General features: G+C 46.9%; 1 protein-coding gene across 3 annotated transcripts in view; it reads left to right on the top strand.

Annotated features, from left to right (window-relative positions):
• cplane1 (ciliogenesis and planar polarity effector 1) overlaps nucleotides 1-17,033 on the top strand; it is a 328,946-nt gene that overhangs the window by 126,013 nt on the left and 185,900 nt on the right. For all 3 annotated transcript variants that reach the window (XM_063049649.1, XM_063049647.1, XM_063049648.1), the window contains exons 18-19: nucleotides 10,736-10,890; nucleotides 12,415-12,632. In XM_063049649.1, coding sequence (XP_062905719.1) covers nucleotides 10,736-10,890; nucleotides 12,415-12,632 — 373 coding nt within the window. The remainder of the gene's footprint in view (nucleotides 1-10,735; nucleotides 10,891-12,414; nucleotides 12,633-17,033) is intronic.

The raw sequence follows: 17,033 nt of genomic DNA, 5'->3' as shown, positions 1-17,033 counted from the left end.
GTTCCCATGCCTCCTTACTTTCTCAATAAGCCTTGCACGGGGCACCTTTTCAAATGCCTTCATAAAATCCATATACACTATATCTACGGCTCTACCTTCATAAATGTGTTTAGTCACATCCTCAAAAAATTTAATCAGGCTCGTAAGGCACGACCTGCCTTTGACAAAGCCATGCTGACCATTCCTAATCATATTATTTCTGCAAATGTTCATAAATCCTGCCTCTCAGGATCTTCTCCATCAGCTTACCAAACACTGAAGTAAGACTCACTGGTCTATAATTTCCTTGGCTATCTCTACTCCCTTTCTTGAATAAGGGAACAACATCCGCAACCCTCCAATCCTCTGGAACCTCCCCTGTCCCCGTTGATGATGCAAAGATCATTGCTAGAGGCTCAGCAATCTCCTCCCTCACCTCCCAAAATAGCTTGGGGTATACCTCGTCCGGTCCTGGTGACTTATCCAACTTGGTGCTTTCCAAAAGCTCCAGCACGTCCTCCATCTTAATGTCTATATGCTCAAGCTTTTCAAATCCGCTGTAAGTCATCCCTCCAATCGCCAAGGTCCTTTTCCGTAGTGAATACTGAAGCAAAGTACTCATTAACTACCTCAGCTATCTCCTCTGATTCCATACACACTTTCCCACTGTCACACTTGATAGGTCCTATTCTTTCAGGTCTTATCCTCTTGCTCTTCACATACTTGTAGAATTCCTTGGGGATTTCCTTAATCCTGTTCACCAAGGCTTTCTCCTAGCCCCTTCTGCCTCTCCTAATTTCATTCTTAAGCTCTTTCCTGTTAGCCTTATAATTTTTTAGATCTCTATCATTGCCAAGTTTTTGACCCTTTCGTAACCTTCTCTTTTCTGCTTGACTAGATTTTCAACAGCCTTTGTACACCATAGTTCCTGTACCTGACCATCTCATTGTCGGTGGTTCCTGTTGATTTTCAACAGACTTTATACGCCATGGTTCTTGTACCCTGTCTCATTGGAATGTACATATACAGAACAACACTCAAATATCCCTTGAACATTTGCTACATTTCTGCTGTACATTTCCCTGAGAACATCTGTTCCCAATTTATGCTTCCAAGTTTCTGCCTGATCGCTTCATATTTCCCGTTACTCCAATTAAATGCTTTCTTAACTTGTCTGTTCCTATCCCTCTCCAGTGCTATGTTAAAGGAGATAGAACTGTGATCACTATCTCCAAAATACTCTGCCACTGAGAGATCTGACAGCTGAGCAGGTTCATTTCCCAATACCAGATTAAGTACAACTTCTCCTCTTGCAGGCTTATCTACATCTTGTGTCAAAAAACCTTCCTGAACACCCCATCTAAACCCCTTGCTCTAGGGAGATGCCAAATTAAAATCGCCCACCACGACAACCCTGTTATTATTGCATCTTTCCAGAATCTTTCTTCATATCTGCTCCTTGATGTCACTGTTACTATTGGGTGGTCAATAAAAAACACTAGTAGAGTTATTGACCCCTTACAAAAATGTATTCCAAAAATGAAGAAATACTCGAATGGTAAAGGAAGTTAGGAAAATTCAGTCGCTAGGTATACATGGTGAGGTGGTAAATTGGATTAGACATTGGCTCAATGGAAGAAGCCAAAGAGTGTAGCAGTAGAGAATTGCTTCTCTGAGTGGAGGCCTGTGACTAGTGATGTGCCACAGAGATCAGTGCTGGGTCCATTGTTATTTGTCATCTATATCAATGATCTGGATGATAATGTGGTAAATTGGATCAGCAAATTTGCTGATGATACAAAGATTGGAGGTGTAGTAGACAGTGAGGAAGGTTTTCAGAGCCTGCAGAGGGACTTGGACCAGCTGGAAAAATGGGCTGAAAAATGGCAGATGGAGTTTAATACAGACAAGTGTGAGGTATTGCACGTTGGAAGGACAAACCAAGGTAGAACATACAGGGTAAATGGTAAGGCACTGAGGAGTGCAGTGGAACAGAGGGATCTGGGAATACAGATACAAAATTCCCTAAAAGTGTCGTCACAGGTAGATAGGGTCGTAAAGAGAACTTTTGGTACATTGGCCTTTATTAGTCAAAGTATTGAGTGTAAGAGCTGGAATGTTATGATGAGGTTGTATAAGGCATTGGTGAGGTTGTATAAGGCATTGGTGAGGCCGAATCTGGAGTATTGTGTTCAGTTTTGGTCACCAAATTACAGGAAGGATATAAATAAGGTTGAAAGAGTGCAGAGAAGGTTTACAAGGATGTTGCCGGGACTTGAGAAACTCAGTTACAGAGAAAGGTTGAATAGGTTAGGACTTTATTCCCTGGAGTGTAGGAGAATGAGGGGAGATTTGATGGAGGTATATAAAATTATGATGGGTATAGATAGAGTGAATGCAAGCAGGCTTTTTCCACTGAGGCAAGGGGAGAAAAAAACCAGAGGACATGGGTTAAGGGTGAGGGGGGAAAAGTTTAAAGGGAACATTAGGGGGGCTTCTTCACACAGAGAGTGGTGGGAGTATGGAATGAGCTGCCAGACGAGGTGGTAAATGCAGGTTCTTTTTTAACATTTAAGAATAAATTGGACAGATACATGGATGGGAGGTGTATGGAGGGATATGGTCCGTGTGCAGGTCAGTGGGACAAGGCAGAAAATGGTTCGGCACAGCCAAGAAGGGCCAAAAGGCCTGTTTCTGTGCTGTAGTTTCTATAATTCTATGGTTCTATGGTAAAATAGTACAACCATGGCTAACAAGGGAAATGAAAGCCATTATAACAGCAAAGGAAAGGGCATACAACGAAGCAAAAATTAGAGGGAAGATAGAGGATAAAAACCTACAGAGAGCAACTAAAAATATCGTTAGAAGGGAAAAAATGAAATATGAAAGTAAGCTAGCAAATAATATCTAAGTGTATCGTGAAAGTTTTTTCAAGTACGTTAAAAATGAAAGAGAAAGGAGAGTGGATATAGGACCACTAAAAAATGAGGCATGAGAAATAATAACGGGGGGCAAGGAGATGGTTGATGAACTAAAAGAGTATTTTGCATCAGTATTCACTGTGGAAGACATTAGCAGTATGCCTGATGTTGTAGTGTGTGAAGGAAGAGAAGTGGGTGCAGGTACTGTTACAAGAGAGAAGGTGTTCAAAAAGCTGAAAGATCTAAAGGTACATAAGTCACCTGGAGCAGAAGAATTGCACCTTACGGTTCTGAAAGAGGTAGTATTGGAGATTGTGGTGGCATTTGAAATGATCCTTCAAAAATCACTGAACTCTGGACTTTGCCAGAAGACTGGAAAATTGCAAATGTCACTCTACTCTTTAAGAAAGGAGGAAGGCAGCAGAAAATAAATTATAGACCAGTTAGCCTGACCTCAGTGATTGGGAAGATGTTAGAGTCAATTGTTAAGGACGAGGCGATGGAGTACTTGGTGACACAGGACAAGATAGGACAAAGTCAGCACAGTTTCCTTCAGGGAAAATCCTGCCTGAGATGAACCTGTTAGAATTCTTAGGGGAGATTACAAGTAGGATAGATAAAGGGGATGCAGTGCATGTTGTATATTTGGACTTTCAGAACACCTTTGACAAGGCGCCACACATGAGGATGCTTACCAAGTTAACAGCCTGTGGTATTACAGGTCCCCAATGGTCCTGCAGGCCTGCTTTACACACCTGTCCTTGTAAATGTCCTGAATCATGGGAAGTTCACAAGTACAGATGCACTGGGCTGTCCGCACCACTCTCTGCAGAGTCCTGCGATTAAGGGAGGTACAGTTCCCATACCAAGCAGTGATGCAGCCAGTCAGGATGCTCTCAGTTGTGCCCCTGTAGAAAGTTCTTAGGGTTTGGGGGCCCATAGCAAACTTCCTCAACCGTATGAGGTGAAAGAGGCACTATTGTGCGTTTTTCACCACACAGCTGGTGTGTACAGACCACGTGAGGTCCTCGGTGATGTGGATGCCGAGGAACTTGAAGCTGTTTACCCTCTTAACCCCAGATCCATTGATGTCAATAGGGGTTAGCCTGTCTCCATTCCTCCTGTAATCCACAACCAGCAACTTTATGTTTGCGGCATTGAGGAGAGGGTTGTTTTCTTCATTGTTTGAGATAAGGCCAATTAATGTAGTGTCGTTGGCAAATTTAACTAGCAAATTAGAGCTGTGGGTGGAGATACAGTCATCGGTATACGGGGGTAAAGGAGGGGACTTAGTATACAGCCCTGAGGGGCTCCTGTATTGAGAGTCATGGAGTTGGAGGTGAGGGAGCCCACTCCTACAACCTGCTGGCAACCTGACAGGAAGTCCAGGGTCCAACTGCACAAGGCCGAGGTCTCTGAGCTTCTTTTGGAGCCTGGATGGAACTATGCTGTTGAATGCTGAACTGTAGTCCAAGAACAGCATTCCCACATAATTAGCATGTTAATTAGCTCATAATTAACTCTATATTTGTCATCGTAGTGCTTTGCTGCCTGCTTGCATTCTGCTTTGCATGAGAAATTGGACAGTTGGGTCAACTGACTCTGAAGACTAGCAGTATTTGTTTTATTGTTAGTTGTTTTTTTCAGCCGCAGTGTAGGCTTCGTTCACCATTAGAGAATTTTAGAATGTTTGGCCTAGCGTTTATTGTTTTCCTTTCCCTTTAATACTGTTTGCATTAAAGGCTGTGAACTATTGACCTGCTTCAGTGTGTCTCACTCCGCACTTGGGCCAGATCTGAATCATTGATGAGGTCTAATTTGGAGTATTGTGTGCCGTTTTGGTTAGCAACCTCCAGGAAAGATGTAAATAAGATTGAAGGAGTACAGAGAAGATTACAGAGATGTTGCTGGATCTGAAGGACCTGTGTTACAAGGGAAGATTGAATAGGTGAAGACTTTATTCCTTAGAACATAGAATATTGAGAGGAGATTTGATAGTGGTATATGAAATTATGAAGGGTTCAGACAGGGTAAATGCAAGCATGCTTTTTCCACTGGGGTTGGGTGGGATTACAAGCAGATGTCATGGGTTAAGTGTTAAGCAGCCTTACTGCTTGAGGAAAGTAACTGCTTTTGAATCTGGTGGACTTGGCGTGGATGCTACGTAGGCTCTTTCCTGATGGGAGTGGGACAAAGAGTGCATGGGCGTGGTGGGTGGCTGACAGCAGAATCCTTGGATCATTCTCCTGTTCTCTCAGTACACTATTGTAAGACTCGTTGCATCTAGCGGCATGATCTTGGGGGTGACAACCCCCTGCCCAGCCAAACTTTAGCACTCTTGTCTGGGTGGATGCTGCGTGTTGTGTCCCCTGTGTAACATCAGTACCCCGAAATAACATTCAGTTTACAATGTGCGGTTAAACGATTAAGATTTTATATTTAAGTATGGGGTTAGTAGAGAAACAAAAGAAAAGAAAAACAAATAAAAGGTGCCAATAATCTCATAAACATGTCCAGTGCAAAAAACATTGGAGCTCACGGATTCCCTTTCGCTGATCCTCCTTCACTAGTCGGCCCCTGGGCTCCCGCCCCGAGCCCAGGCCCAGTGGGTCCAGCAACTGTCTCCTCAAGCCACGTCTTCTCTCTTCATCCTCCTCGCGCCTTCTCCCCCAAGCCCGCACAAACTAACAGCTTTCACACAGACAGAGAGAATAACATTTATCCCAACTGGTTAGCAAATGAATACAAGTCCCGTTATCACTAATTATAATCCAAACACGCTGCTACAGAGAACCGCTGTCTCAGCAGTTACAGTACAGAGAAGCCATTTTATTCACCTTAGCAATAACGTGAAAGAAGAAACCCTTACGCTATCTATCAATACTTGATCCCTGATTTTTTTCTGTTTAGCTGCCTGAGGTACATACTTTACCCTTTCACCCCTGTCCTTTCTGTCATCCATGAACTAAATCATCTATGATCAGAGATTAAGGGAGCTAGGGCTTTACTCTTTGGAGAGAAGGAGGATGAGAGGAGACATGATAGAGGTATACAAAATATTAAGAGGAATAGATAGAGTGGACAGCCAGTGCCTCTTCCCCAGGGCACCACTGCTCAATACAAGAGGACATGGCTTTAAGGTAAGGGGTGGAAAGTTCAAGGGGGATATTAGAAGAAGGTGTTTTACTCATAGAGTGGTTGGTGCGTGGAATGCACTGCCTGAGTCAGTGGTGGAGGCAGATACACTAGTGAAGTTTAAGAGACTACGAGACAGGTATATGGAGGCATTTAAGGTGGGGGCTTATATGGGAGGCAGGGTTTGAGGGTCGGCACAACATTGTGGGCCGAAGGGCCTGTGCTGTGCTGTACTATTCTATGTTCTATGTTAAACAGTCAAATCTGGGTGAACTTGGCATTCAATCAGTTCTCATTAGATGTACCTTCCTGTACATTGCAGTAACCAAATGTAAACTGGGTTATCACTGAATATCTCCAATTCAGTCATGCAGAGAGTAGAACTGGGTACATACAGTGCAGACTGCCTGTCTCGAGTTCAGTCCCTTGAGTATTCGGCACTGAAGCAATACACAACTGTAATGCAGTGGTTCGTGGAACCGCAGCTTGGAGTTCAATTCCAGCGCAGTCTGTAAGGAGTTTATATGTTCTCTGTGGGTTTCCTCCGAGTGTTCTGGGTTCCCCCACAATCCCAAAGATGTACATTTAACATTGTAAATTGTCCTGCATTTAGGCTAGTGTTAACATAGTTAACATAGAATAGTACAGCACAGTACAGGCCCTTTGGCCCACATTGTCAAACCCTGCCTCCCATATAACCCCCCACCTTAAATTCCTCCATATACCTGTCTAGTAGTCTCTTAAATTTCACTAGTGTATCTGCCTCCACCACTGACTCAGGCAGTGCATTCCACGCACCAACCACTCTCTGAGTAAAACACCTTCCTCTAAAATCCCCCTTGAACTTCCCACCTCTTACCTTAAAGCCATGTCCTCTTGTATTGAGCAGTGGTGCTCTGGGGAAGAGGCGCTGGCTATTCACTCTATCTATTCCTCATAATATCTTGTATACCTCTATCATGTCTCCTCTCATCCTCCTTCTCTCCAAAGAGTAAAGCCCTAGCTCCCTTAATCTCTGATCATAATGCATACTCTCTAAACCAGGCAGCATCCTGGTAAATCTCCTCCGCACCCTTTCCAATGCTTCCACATCCTTCCTATAGTGAGGCGACCAGAACTGGACACAGTACTCCAAGTGTGGCCTAACCAGAGTTTTATAGAGCTGCATCATTACATCGCGACTCTTAAACTCTATCCCTCGACTTATGAAAGCTAACACCCTATAAGCTTTCTTAACTACCCTATCCACTTGTGAAGCAACTTTCAGTGATCTGTGGACATGTACCCCCAGATCCCTCTGCTCCTCCACACTACCAAGTATCCTGCCATGTACTTTGTACTCTGCCTTGGAGTTTGTCCTTCCAAAGTGTACCACCTCACACTTCTCTGGGTTGAACTCCATCTGCCACTTCTCAGCCCACTTCTACAACCTATCAATGTCTCTCTGCAATCTTCGACAATTCTCTGCACTATCTACTACACCACCAACCTTTGTGTTGTCTGCAAACTTTCCTATCCACTCTTCTACCCCTACATCCAGGTCGTTAATAAAGATCACGAAAAGTAGAGGTCCTAGAACCAATCCTTGTGGGACACCACTAGTCACAATCCTCCAATCTGAATGTACTCCCTCCACCACCACCCTCTGCCTTCTGCAGGCAAGCCAATTCTGAATCCACCTGGCCAAACTTCCCTGAATCCCATGCCTTCTGACTTTCTGAATAAGCCTACTGTGTGGAACCTTGTCAAATGCCTTACTCAAATCCATATAGATCACATTCACTGCCCTACCCTCATCTATATGCCTGGTCACCTCCTGAAAGAACTCTATCAGGCTTGTTAGACACGATCTGCCCTTCACAAAACTACGCTGACTGTCCCTGATCAGACCATGATTCTCTAAATGCCCATAGATCCTGTCTCTAAGAATCTTTTCCAACAGCTTTCCCACCACAGACGTAAGGCTCACTGGTCTATAATTACCCGGACTATCCCTGCTACCTTTTTTAAACAAGGGGAGAACATTCGCCTCCCTCCAATCCTCCGGTACCATTCTGTAGACAACGAGGACATAAAGATCCTGGCTAGAGGCTCAGCAATCTCTTCCCTCGCCTCGTGGAGTAGCCTGGGGAATATTCCGTCAGGCCCCGGGGACTTATCTGTTCTAATGTATTTTAACAACTCCAACACCTCCTCTCCGTTAATATCAGCATGCTCCAGAACATCAACCTCACTCATATTGTCCTCACCATCATCAAGTTCCCTCTCATTGGTGAATACCGAAGAGAAGTATTCATTGAGGACCTCGCTCACTTCCACAGCCTCCAGGCACATCTTCCCACCTTTATCTCTAATCGGTCCGACCTTCACTCCTGTCATCCTTTTGTTCTTCACATAATTGAAGAATGCCTGGGGGTTTTCCTTTACCCTACTCGCCAAGTGTGGTGTGGGTGGTAAGTGTAAGGTAGTGTTAAGTATGGGTGTTGCTGGACGGTGCAGCTCGTTGGGTTGTATGTGTCTGTTCCACACTGGATCACCAAAGAAAAATAAATAAATATGCAGGCTCTTTGGCCCAACACATCTGTGATGTTAACGGTGTCTAACTGAACCAGTCTCATTTCCTGCACTTGGCTGACTTGCCTCAAGACCTTTTCCATCGTTGTACTTGTATAAATACCCTTTAAAATCTGTAATTGTCCTCTCCTTTTTCACTTCCTCTGATAGTTCGTTCACATTCTGTGTGAGAAATATGTCTTTAAGGTCCCTTTTAAATGTTCCCCACTCTCACCTTAAACTTGTGCCTGCTGGGGTAACCCTGAGTTTCCAAACACCTGTCCCAGAAACAGGAGTCCATTCAGTTCACTGTCCATTCTGCATGATCGTGATATCACTGCTGCTTGCACCTCAACGGCCTCTCCCTGTACTAACTCCAGACCCCTCAACTTCCTTCAGATCTAGAATGGGAAGCCTCTGATTGAGTTTTCCCAGTGGCTGAGCCATGTAAACAAATAACAGACAGAACATGAACCACATAGTTCCTAAGAGTGAGTCCACAGTGACGGAGACATTGATCTCCTTTGGACAGCGTTGAGTGGAGTGCCGATGGCTATGTGCCACAGACAGGGAGATGTTCAGCTGAGTGGAGTGCCAATGGCTACGTGCCACAGACAGGGAGACGGTTCAGCTGAGGAGTGTGCCGATGGCTATGTGCCACAGACAGGGAGACGGTTCAGGCCTGACAGGGGTGCAGCTGATCAAGACTCTTGCACCTGGCACTTGGTGGTGGAAGCGAGAAGAGAGAGAGAGATGGGTTAGATGCAGGCGTGTGGAACAGGCTCAGGAGGGGGATCTTGGCTGACATGGAGTAGTGAGCTGAATACCAGTTCATTCTCCCCCTTGGCCTTGACACCTTAATCTTTAATCTGGCTAGACGCTTAAATTGGCTATAAGATATAAAACAGAAGGCGTGTAAGTTTTCAGCAAGTCTGGAGAGGGAAACAGAGTTAACATTTTGGTTAGTCTCTTCTTCGGATGGGAATACTGACCTTTGTTTATCAACTTAATTTTATTTCACAGACTACATGGTGGGATGGTTGAGCAACAGTGGAAGACTTTCAAAGAGCTTTTTCATGGAGCTCAACAAAAGTATGTCCCAGTTAAAGGCAAGGACAGTTAGGGTGGGGAGAGCCAGCCTTGGATAACTAAGGATATAGAAGGTGGCATCAAACTAAAAGCTCGTACATACAAAGTTGCCAAGAGTAGTGGGAAACTGGAAGATTGGGAAAACTTTAAAAAGCAACAAAGAACCATTGAGCGAGCACTAAAGAAAGGGAAGCTACACTATGAAAATAATCTAGCACAAAATATTAAAAACAGAGTAAAAGTTTTTATAATTATATAAAGCGGAAAAGGGTAGCTAAAGTGAATTTTGGTCCCTTGGAGGATGAAGATTTGCAGATGGATTTGGGCATGCTTGGTGCATGAATCACAAAAAATTGGTTTGCAGGTGCAGCAGCAGGCTATCAAGAAGGCAAATGGAACGTTGGCCTTCATTGCTAGAGGGATTGAATTTAAAAGCAGGGGGGTCATGCTGCAACTATACAGGATACTCGTGAGGCCGCACCTTGAGTGCTGCGTGTAGTTCTGGTCTCCTTACTTGAGGAAGGATATACTGGCTTTGGAGGCGGTGCAGAGGAGGTTCACCAGGTTGATTCCAGAGGTGAAGGCGTTAGACGATGAGGAGAGATTGAATCTCCTGGGACTGTACTCGCTGGAATACAGAAGAATGAGAGGTTATCTCATAGAAACATATAAAATTATGAAAGGGATAGATAATATAGGGGCAGGAAAGTTGTTTCCACTGGTAGGTGAGACTAGAACTAGGGGACATAGCCTCAAGATTCAAAGGAGTAGATTTAGGATGGAGATGAGGAAGCACTGCTTTTCCCAGAGTGGTGAATCTATGGAATTCTCTGCCCAATGGAGCAATGTGGAGGCTCTCTCAGTAAATATACTTAAGACAATGTTAGATAGATTTTTGCATTGTTGGTGAATTAAAGGTTAGGGGGAAAAGGCAGGTAGGTGGACCTCAGGTCATGGGCAAATCAGCCATGATCTTCTTGAATGGTGGAGCAGGCTCGATGGGCCAGATGGCCGACTCCTGCTCCTATTTCTTATGTTCTTATCTCCTTATGTTTCAGAAGTCATTGGAGATCACTCCATCTAACAAGAGAACTTCATCCATCGCAGATCTTCCAAGATAAACTCCGGGCACTGTTGGGTCATGCACCAAAGACAGACGTGGCTTTGCCAGATTTAACCGTGGCTCCAGGTGCCAACACCAAACTGTTGACAGGTGAGCTGAGATCTACCAGGATGCTGCCTGGATTAGAGATCACGTATTACAAGGGTAGGTTGAGCAAGCTCGGGCGTTTCTCTTTGGAGTGATGGAGGGTGAGAGGTGACTTGATAGAGGTATACAAGATGATAAGAGTGGACTGCCAGAGACATTTTCCCAGGGTGGGAATGGCAAACATGAGGGGTGTAATTTTAAGGTGATTGAAGAAAAGTATAGGGGCAATGTCAGAGGTAGGTTGCTTACAGAGAGTGGTGAGTGTTTGACATGCCCTGCCGGGGGTGGCGGTAGAGCCACATACAATAGGGACATTGAAGAAACTCTTATGTAGGCACATGGATGATAGAAAAATGGTCTATGTGTGAGGGAAGAGTTAGGTTCAATTTGAAGTAGGTTATAAGTGTAGGGGGGTTTCGTCTCTTATGCTACTGCGTAGGCTAATTAAAATGGCTTCTTTGTTATGTTATACTTGGGAATGCTTCTTTGTTATGTTAAACGCTGAGAAAGTTTTTGCGTTAGCAGCTTGTTTTGGTTTAGAGCGTGATAAGAATATGTTACGAACCAATTGGGATAGTTGTTATGTTTTTGGTGTATTTGAAGATACTGTATGCGCGGGGTTTTGGGGGAGAAGGTGGGAGAGAGACAGAGGATGGACCAGGTGCTGTGATGTCCGCTAACGGGGTTGGACCCCAAGGAGGGCGTTTGGTGAGGAGACAGAGACGGACTCGTGTGGAGCATCTGGTCGACCACCGTTGTTGGTCCCAGGCAGCTGGTCGAGGTGGTCCAAGCGGTCGCAGGGTGAAGAAGAAGGGTCCTGAGCTCCAGCTGTTTGTGCACGAAGAGATTGAACTTTGATAAGTCTGGCGCCTTTTATTTTCCTTTTATATTTTATTCTTTATTAATTATATAGTTCCAGTAATATCTATAAACTGTAAATCATTTAATCGTATCTGGTGTATTGTCTGTTAATTGGGCGGGGTGGGGTACCTCACACAGCATCCACACAAACTAATTACCCAGTTTGGCGGGGCCAAGGCTGTTTCCCTAGACGACAGCGAGCCGAGCGACCCTGAGGGTGGCCAGGGGGGCTACATAAGTTAGTGGGCCAAAGGTTATGAGACCATAAGACATAGAAGCAGAATTAGGCCATTTGGCCCATCAAGTCTGCTCTGCCATTCAATCATGGCCTATTTATTCTCTCTCTCAACACCATTCTCCTGCCTTCTCCCTGTACCTTTGACACCTTGACTAATCAAGAACCTATCAACCTCTGCTTTAAATATACCAAATGACTTGGCCTCCACAGCCATTTGTGGCAATCAGTTCCACAGATTCACCACTCTCTGGCTACAAAAGATCCACTTCATGTCTGTTCTAAATGGTCCCTCTAATCTGAGGATGTGCCCTCTGGTCCTTGACTTCCCGACTCCAGGAAACATCCTCCCCACGTCCATTGTAGTGAACTGTGCTGTAATATTCTATGTTCTATGTTATGACTCCGTGTTTCTCTCTCCCACTTTGCAGATTCAATTGAGGAGGAGGATGCCGATGTGATGTTCAGCTCAGTACAGGAAATCCTAAAGGCAGCTGTGATGGCAGATGCAGACGTGCTGTCAGGGACCTTTGACCTTCTGATGCAAACGGTGAAGGACCTTGCTGTGCAGCTACCCGGGCTGGTGCCTGATGGCTTGTACCTGCCTGCTCCTCCGCTGTATTGCCCTCAGCCAGCTGTGCTCAGTGAGGTGAGGCTGGGCAGTGAGGAACAGTCAGTAAGTGGGTGGCACCCCTGGCACCTCCCTGTGCCAGTGGATGCAGCAGGGTCAGAGGGGGTTCCCAGGCCAAGGGATAGTGTTGGGTCCCTCAGTGTCTGTGGTGAGCACTGCTGACCAGTTTTATTTCACAGAGCAACGTGGTTGTGCTGGGAACACACTAGGGATGGCAGATTGCCGGAAATCCGGAGCAACACACAGAATGCTGAAGGAACTCAGCGGGTCAGGGAGGAAATGGATGGTCACAGCTTCAGGTCAAGACTCTTCATTGGGATGGGAAAGAAGTCAGAGGGGCTTGGAGCAGGAGCTGGTGGGTGACGGGGGGCATCCCGATAAAGTGAGGGTGAAAGGCAGATGAGGGAGGGGGAGAGTGAAAATGATGTAAGAAGCTGGGAGGGTGGAAGTGACAAAGGGCTGAAGAGGATAGAATCTGATCGGAAGGAGAGTTGACCATGGAGGTGAGAAGTGAAACCAGAAGGAGGAATGTGTGGGTGACAGGGAAAGGATGGTGGACAGTGGGGAGGGTATAAGATGGAGTGATGTGGGCCGTTGGATAAAAGGGGAAGAAAAAGAATTTCAAGATGTACGCATCTCTGATATTAAGTGGAATGAATGAACCACTGAAAGGTACAGAGAGGGGTGTTCACCAGGAATTAAATTGATACTGTGTTCAGTATTGGCAGATACAAAGCCCAAGGTTCCAAGAAACATGGAAGCAGGCGGCAGTATGAAGCAATGTCTGTGGTGATTGATATTGTGGTACACACAACCGAAAGGGCACAGAGTGTTGGGGTTTATTCCATGGCCTATGGTGTTGCATTCCTGGACTGTTTTATTTCATTGTTTGATTAATTTACCTCGTTGTTAGGAAGCTGCAAGATCCACAAGAAGGAAGGCAAACAGGAAATATAGGGCAGAGCCTGGATAAACTCCCTGAAATGCTCTCCAGTTGAAGCCCACATACAGCAAGGGGTGGGAAGCACGTTGGGGGATGGATGACAGAGCCTTGGGGCAGGCCAACTCCGAGAGGCAGCAGCAGATCGAATATAGGATAGGAATCTATACACACACACAACGCTGGAGGAATCTGTACACACACACACAACGCTGGAGGAACTCAGCAAGTCAGGCTGCACGTATGGAGAGGAATAAACAGTCAATGTTTCGAGCCAAGAGGGAGAGTGTGGGTCCCAGTACTGTCAGAGTCATGGAGTGTGGGTCCAGTACTGTCAGAGTCATGGAGTGTGGGTCCCAGTACTGTCAGAGTGATGGAATGTGGGTCCCAGTACTGTCAGAGTCATGGAGTGTGGGTCCAGTACTGTCAGAGTCATGGAGTGTGGGTCCCAGTACTGTCAGAGTGATGGAATGTGGGTCCCAGTACTGTCAGAGTGATGGAGTGTGGTCCCAGTACTGTCAGAGTGATGGAATGTGGGTCCCAGTACTGTCAGAGTGATGGAGTGTGGGTCCCAGTACTGTCAGAGTGATGGAGTGTGGTCCCAGTACTGTCAGAGTGATGGAGTGTGGGTCCAGTAATGTCACAGGGATGGAGTGTGGGTCCCAGTACTGTCAGAGTGATGGAGTGTGGGTCCAGTACTGTCAGTGATGGAGTGTGAGTCCAATATTGTCAGAGTGATGGAGTGTGGGTCCAGTACTGTCACAGTGATGGAGTGTGGGTCCCAGTACTGTCAGAGTGATGGAGTGTGGGTCCAGTACTGTCAGAGTGATGGAGTGTGGGTCCCAGTACTGTCAGAGTGATGGACTGTGGGTGCCAGTACTGTCAGAGTGATGGAGTGTGGGTCCCGGTACTGTCAGAGTGATGGTGTGTGGGTCCCGGTACTTTCAGAGTGATGGAGTGTGGTTCCAGTCCTGTCAGAGTGATGGAGTGTGGTTCCAGTCCTGTCAGAGTGATGGAGTGTGGGTCCAGTACTGTCAGAGTGATGGAGTGTGGTTCCAGTCCTGTCAAAGTGATGGCGTGTTGTCCCAGTACTGTCAGAGTGATGGAGTGTGGGTCCCAGTACTGTCAGAGTGATGGAGTGTGGTCCCAGTCCTTTCAGAGTGATGGAGTGTGGTTCCAGTACTGTCAGAGTGATGGAGTGTGGGTCCCAGTACTGTCAGAGTGATGGAGTGTGGGTCCCAGTACTGTCAGAGTGATGGAGTGTGGTCCCAGTACTGTCAGAGTGATGGAGTGTGGTCCCAGTCCTTTCAGAGTGATGGAGTGTGGTTCCAGTACTGTCAGAGTGATGGAGTGTGGGTCCCAGTACTGTCAGAGTGATGGAGTGTGGGTCCCAGTACTGTCAGAGTGATGGAGTGTAGACCCAGTACTGTCAGAGTGATGGAGTGTGGGTCCAGTACTGTCAGTGATGGAGTGTGGTCCCAGTACTGTCAGAGTGATGGAGTTTGGTCCCAGTACTGTCAGAGTGATGGAGTGTGGGTCCAGTACTGTCAGAGTGGTGGAGTGTTGTCCCAGTACTGTCAGAGTGATGGAGTGTGGTCTCAGTACTGTCACTGATGGAGTGTGGGTCCCAGTACTGTCAGAGTGATGGAGTGTGGGTCGCAGTACTGTCAGACTGATGGAGTGTGGGTCTAGTACTGTCAGAGTGATGGAGTGTGTGTCCCAGTACTGTCAGAGTGATGGAGTGTGGTCCCTGTACTGTCAGTGATGGAGTGTGGGTCCCAGTACTGTCAGAGTGATGTACTGTGGGTCCAGTACTGTCAGAGTGATGGACTGTGCGTCCGGGTACTGTCAGAGTGATGGACTGTGCGTCACGGTACTGTCAGAGTGATGGACTGTGGGTCCCGGTACTGTCAGAGTGATGGAGTGTGGGTCCCGGTACTGTCAGAGTGATGGAGTGTGGGTCCAGTACTGTCAGAGTGATGGAGTGTGGGTCCCAGTACTGTCAGAGTGATGGAGTGTGGGTCCCAGTACTGTCAGTGATGGAGTGTGGGTCCAGTACTGTCAGAGTGATGGAGTGTGGTCCCGGGTACTGTCAGAGTGATGGAGTGTGGGTCCCAGTACTGTCAGAGTGATGGTCTGTGGGTCCCAGTACTGTCAGAGTGATGGAGTGTGGTCCCGGGTACTGTCAGTGATGGAGTGTGGGTCCAGTACTGTCAGAGTGATGGAGTGTGGTCCCAGTACTGTCAGAGTGATGGTCTGTGGGTCCCAGTACTGTCAGAGTGATGGAGTGTGGGTCCAATATTGTCAGAGTGATGGAGTGTGGGTCCCAGTACTGTCAGAGTGATGGAGTGTGGGTCCCGGTACTGTCAGAGTGATGGAGTGTGGGTCCCAGTACTGTCAGTGATGGAGTGTGGGTCCAATATTGTCAGAGTGATGGAGTGTGGGTCCCGGTACTGTCAGAGTGATGGAGTGTGGTCCCAGTACTGTCAGAGTGATGGAGTGTGGTCCCAGTACTGTCAGTGATGGAGTGTGGGTCCAGTACTGTCAGAGTGATGGACTGTGGGTCCCGGTAGTGTCAGAGTGATGGAGTGTGGGTCCAGTACTGTCAGAGTGATGGAGTGTGGGTCCAATATTGTCAGAGTGATGGAGTGTGGTCCCAGTACTGTCAGTGATGGAGTGTGGTCCCAGTACTGTCAGAGTGATGGAGTGTGGGTCCAGTACTGTCAGAGTGATGGAGTGTGGTCCCAGTACTGTCAGAGTGATGGAGTGTGTGTCCTGGTACTGTAAGTGTGATGGAGTGTGGGTCCAGTATTGTCAGAGTGATGGAGTGTGGGTCCAGTATTGTCAGAGTGATGGAGTGTGGTCCCAGTACTGTCAGAGTGATGGAGTGTGGGTCCCGGTACTGTCAGAGTGATGGAGTGTGGGTCCCGGTACTGTCAGAGTGATGGAGTGTGGGTCCAGTACTGTCAGAGTGATGGAGTGTGGGTCCAGTACTGTCAGAGTGATGGAGTGTGGGTCCCGGTACTGTCAGAGTGATGGAGTGTGGGTCCCGGTAGTGTCAGAGTGATGGAGTGTGGGTCCCGGTACTGTCAGAGTGATGGAGTGTGGGTCCAGTACTGTCAGAGTGATGGAGTGTGGTCCCAGTACTGTCAGAGTGATGGAGTGTGGGTCCAGTATTGTCAGAGTGATGGAGTGTGGGTCCAGTATTGTCAGAGTGATGGAGTGTGGTCCCAGTACTGTCAGAGTGATGGAGTGTGGGTCCTGGTACTGTCAGAGTGATGGAGTGTGGGTCCCGGTACTGTCAGAGTGATGGAGTGTGGGTCCAGTACTGTCAGAGTGATGGAGTGTGGGTCCCGGTACTGTCAGAGTGATGGAGTGTGGGTCCCGGCAGTGTCAGAGTGATGGAGTGTGGGTCCCGGTACTGTCAGAGTGATGGAGTGTGGTCCCGGTACTGTCAGAGTGATGGAGTGTGCGTCCCG

Source organism: Mobula hypostoma, chromosome 5 (assembly GCF_963921235.1).
Source record: "Mobula hypostoma chromosome 5, sMobHyp1.1, whole genome shotgun sequence".
NCBI classification, from domain to species: domain Eukaryota; kingdom Metazoa; phylum Chordata; class Chondrichthyes; order Myliobatiformes; family Myliobatidae; genus Mobula; species Mobula hypostoma.
Note: the sequence above shows the minus strand (reverse complement) of the source record. Positions and strands in the feature narration are given on the sequence as shown.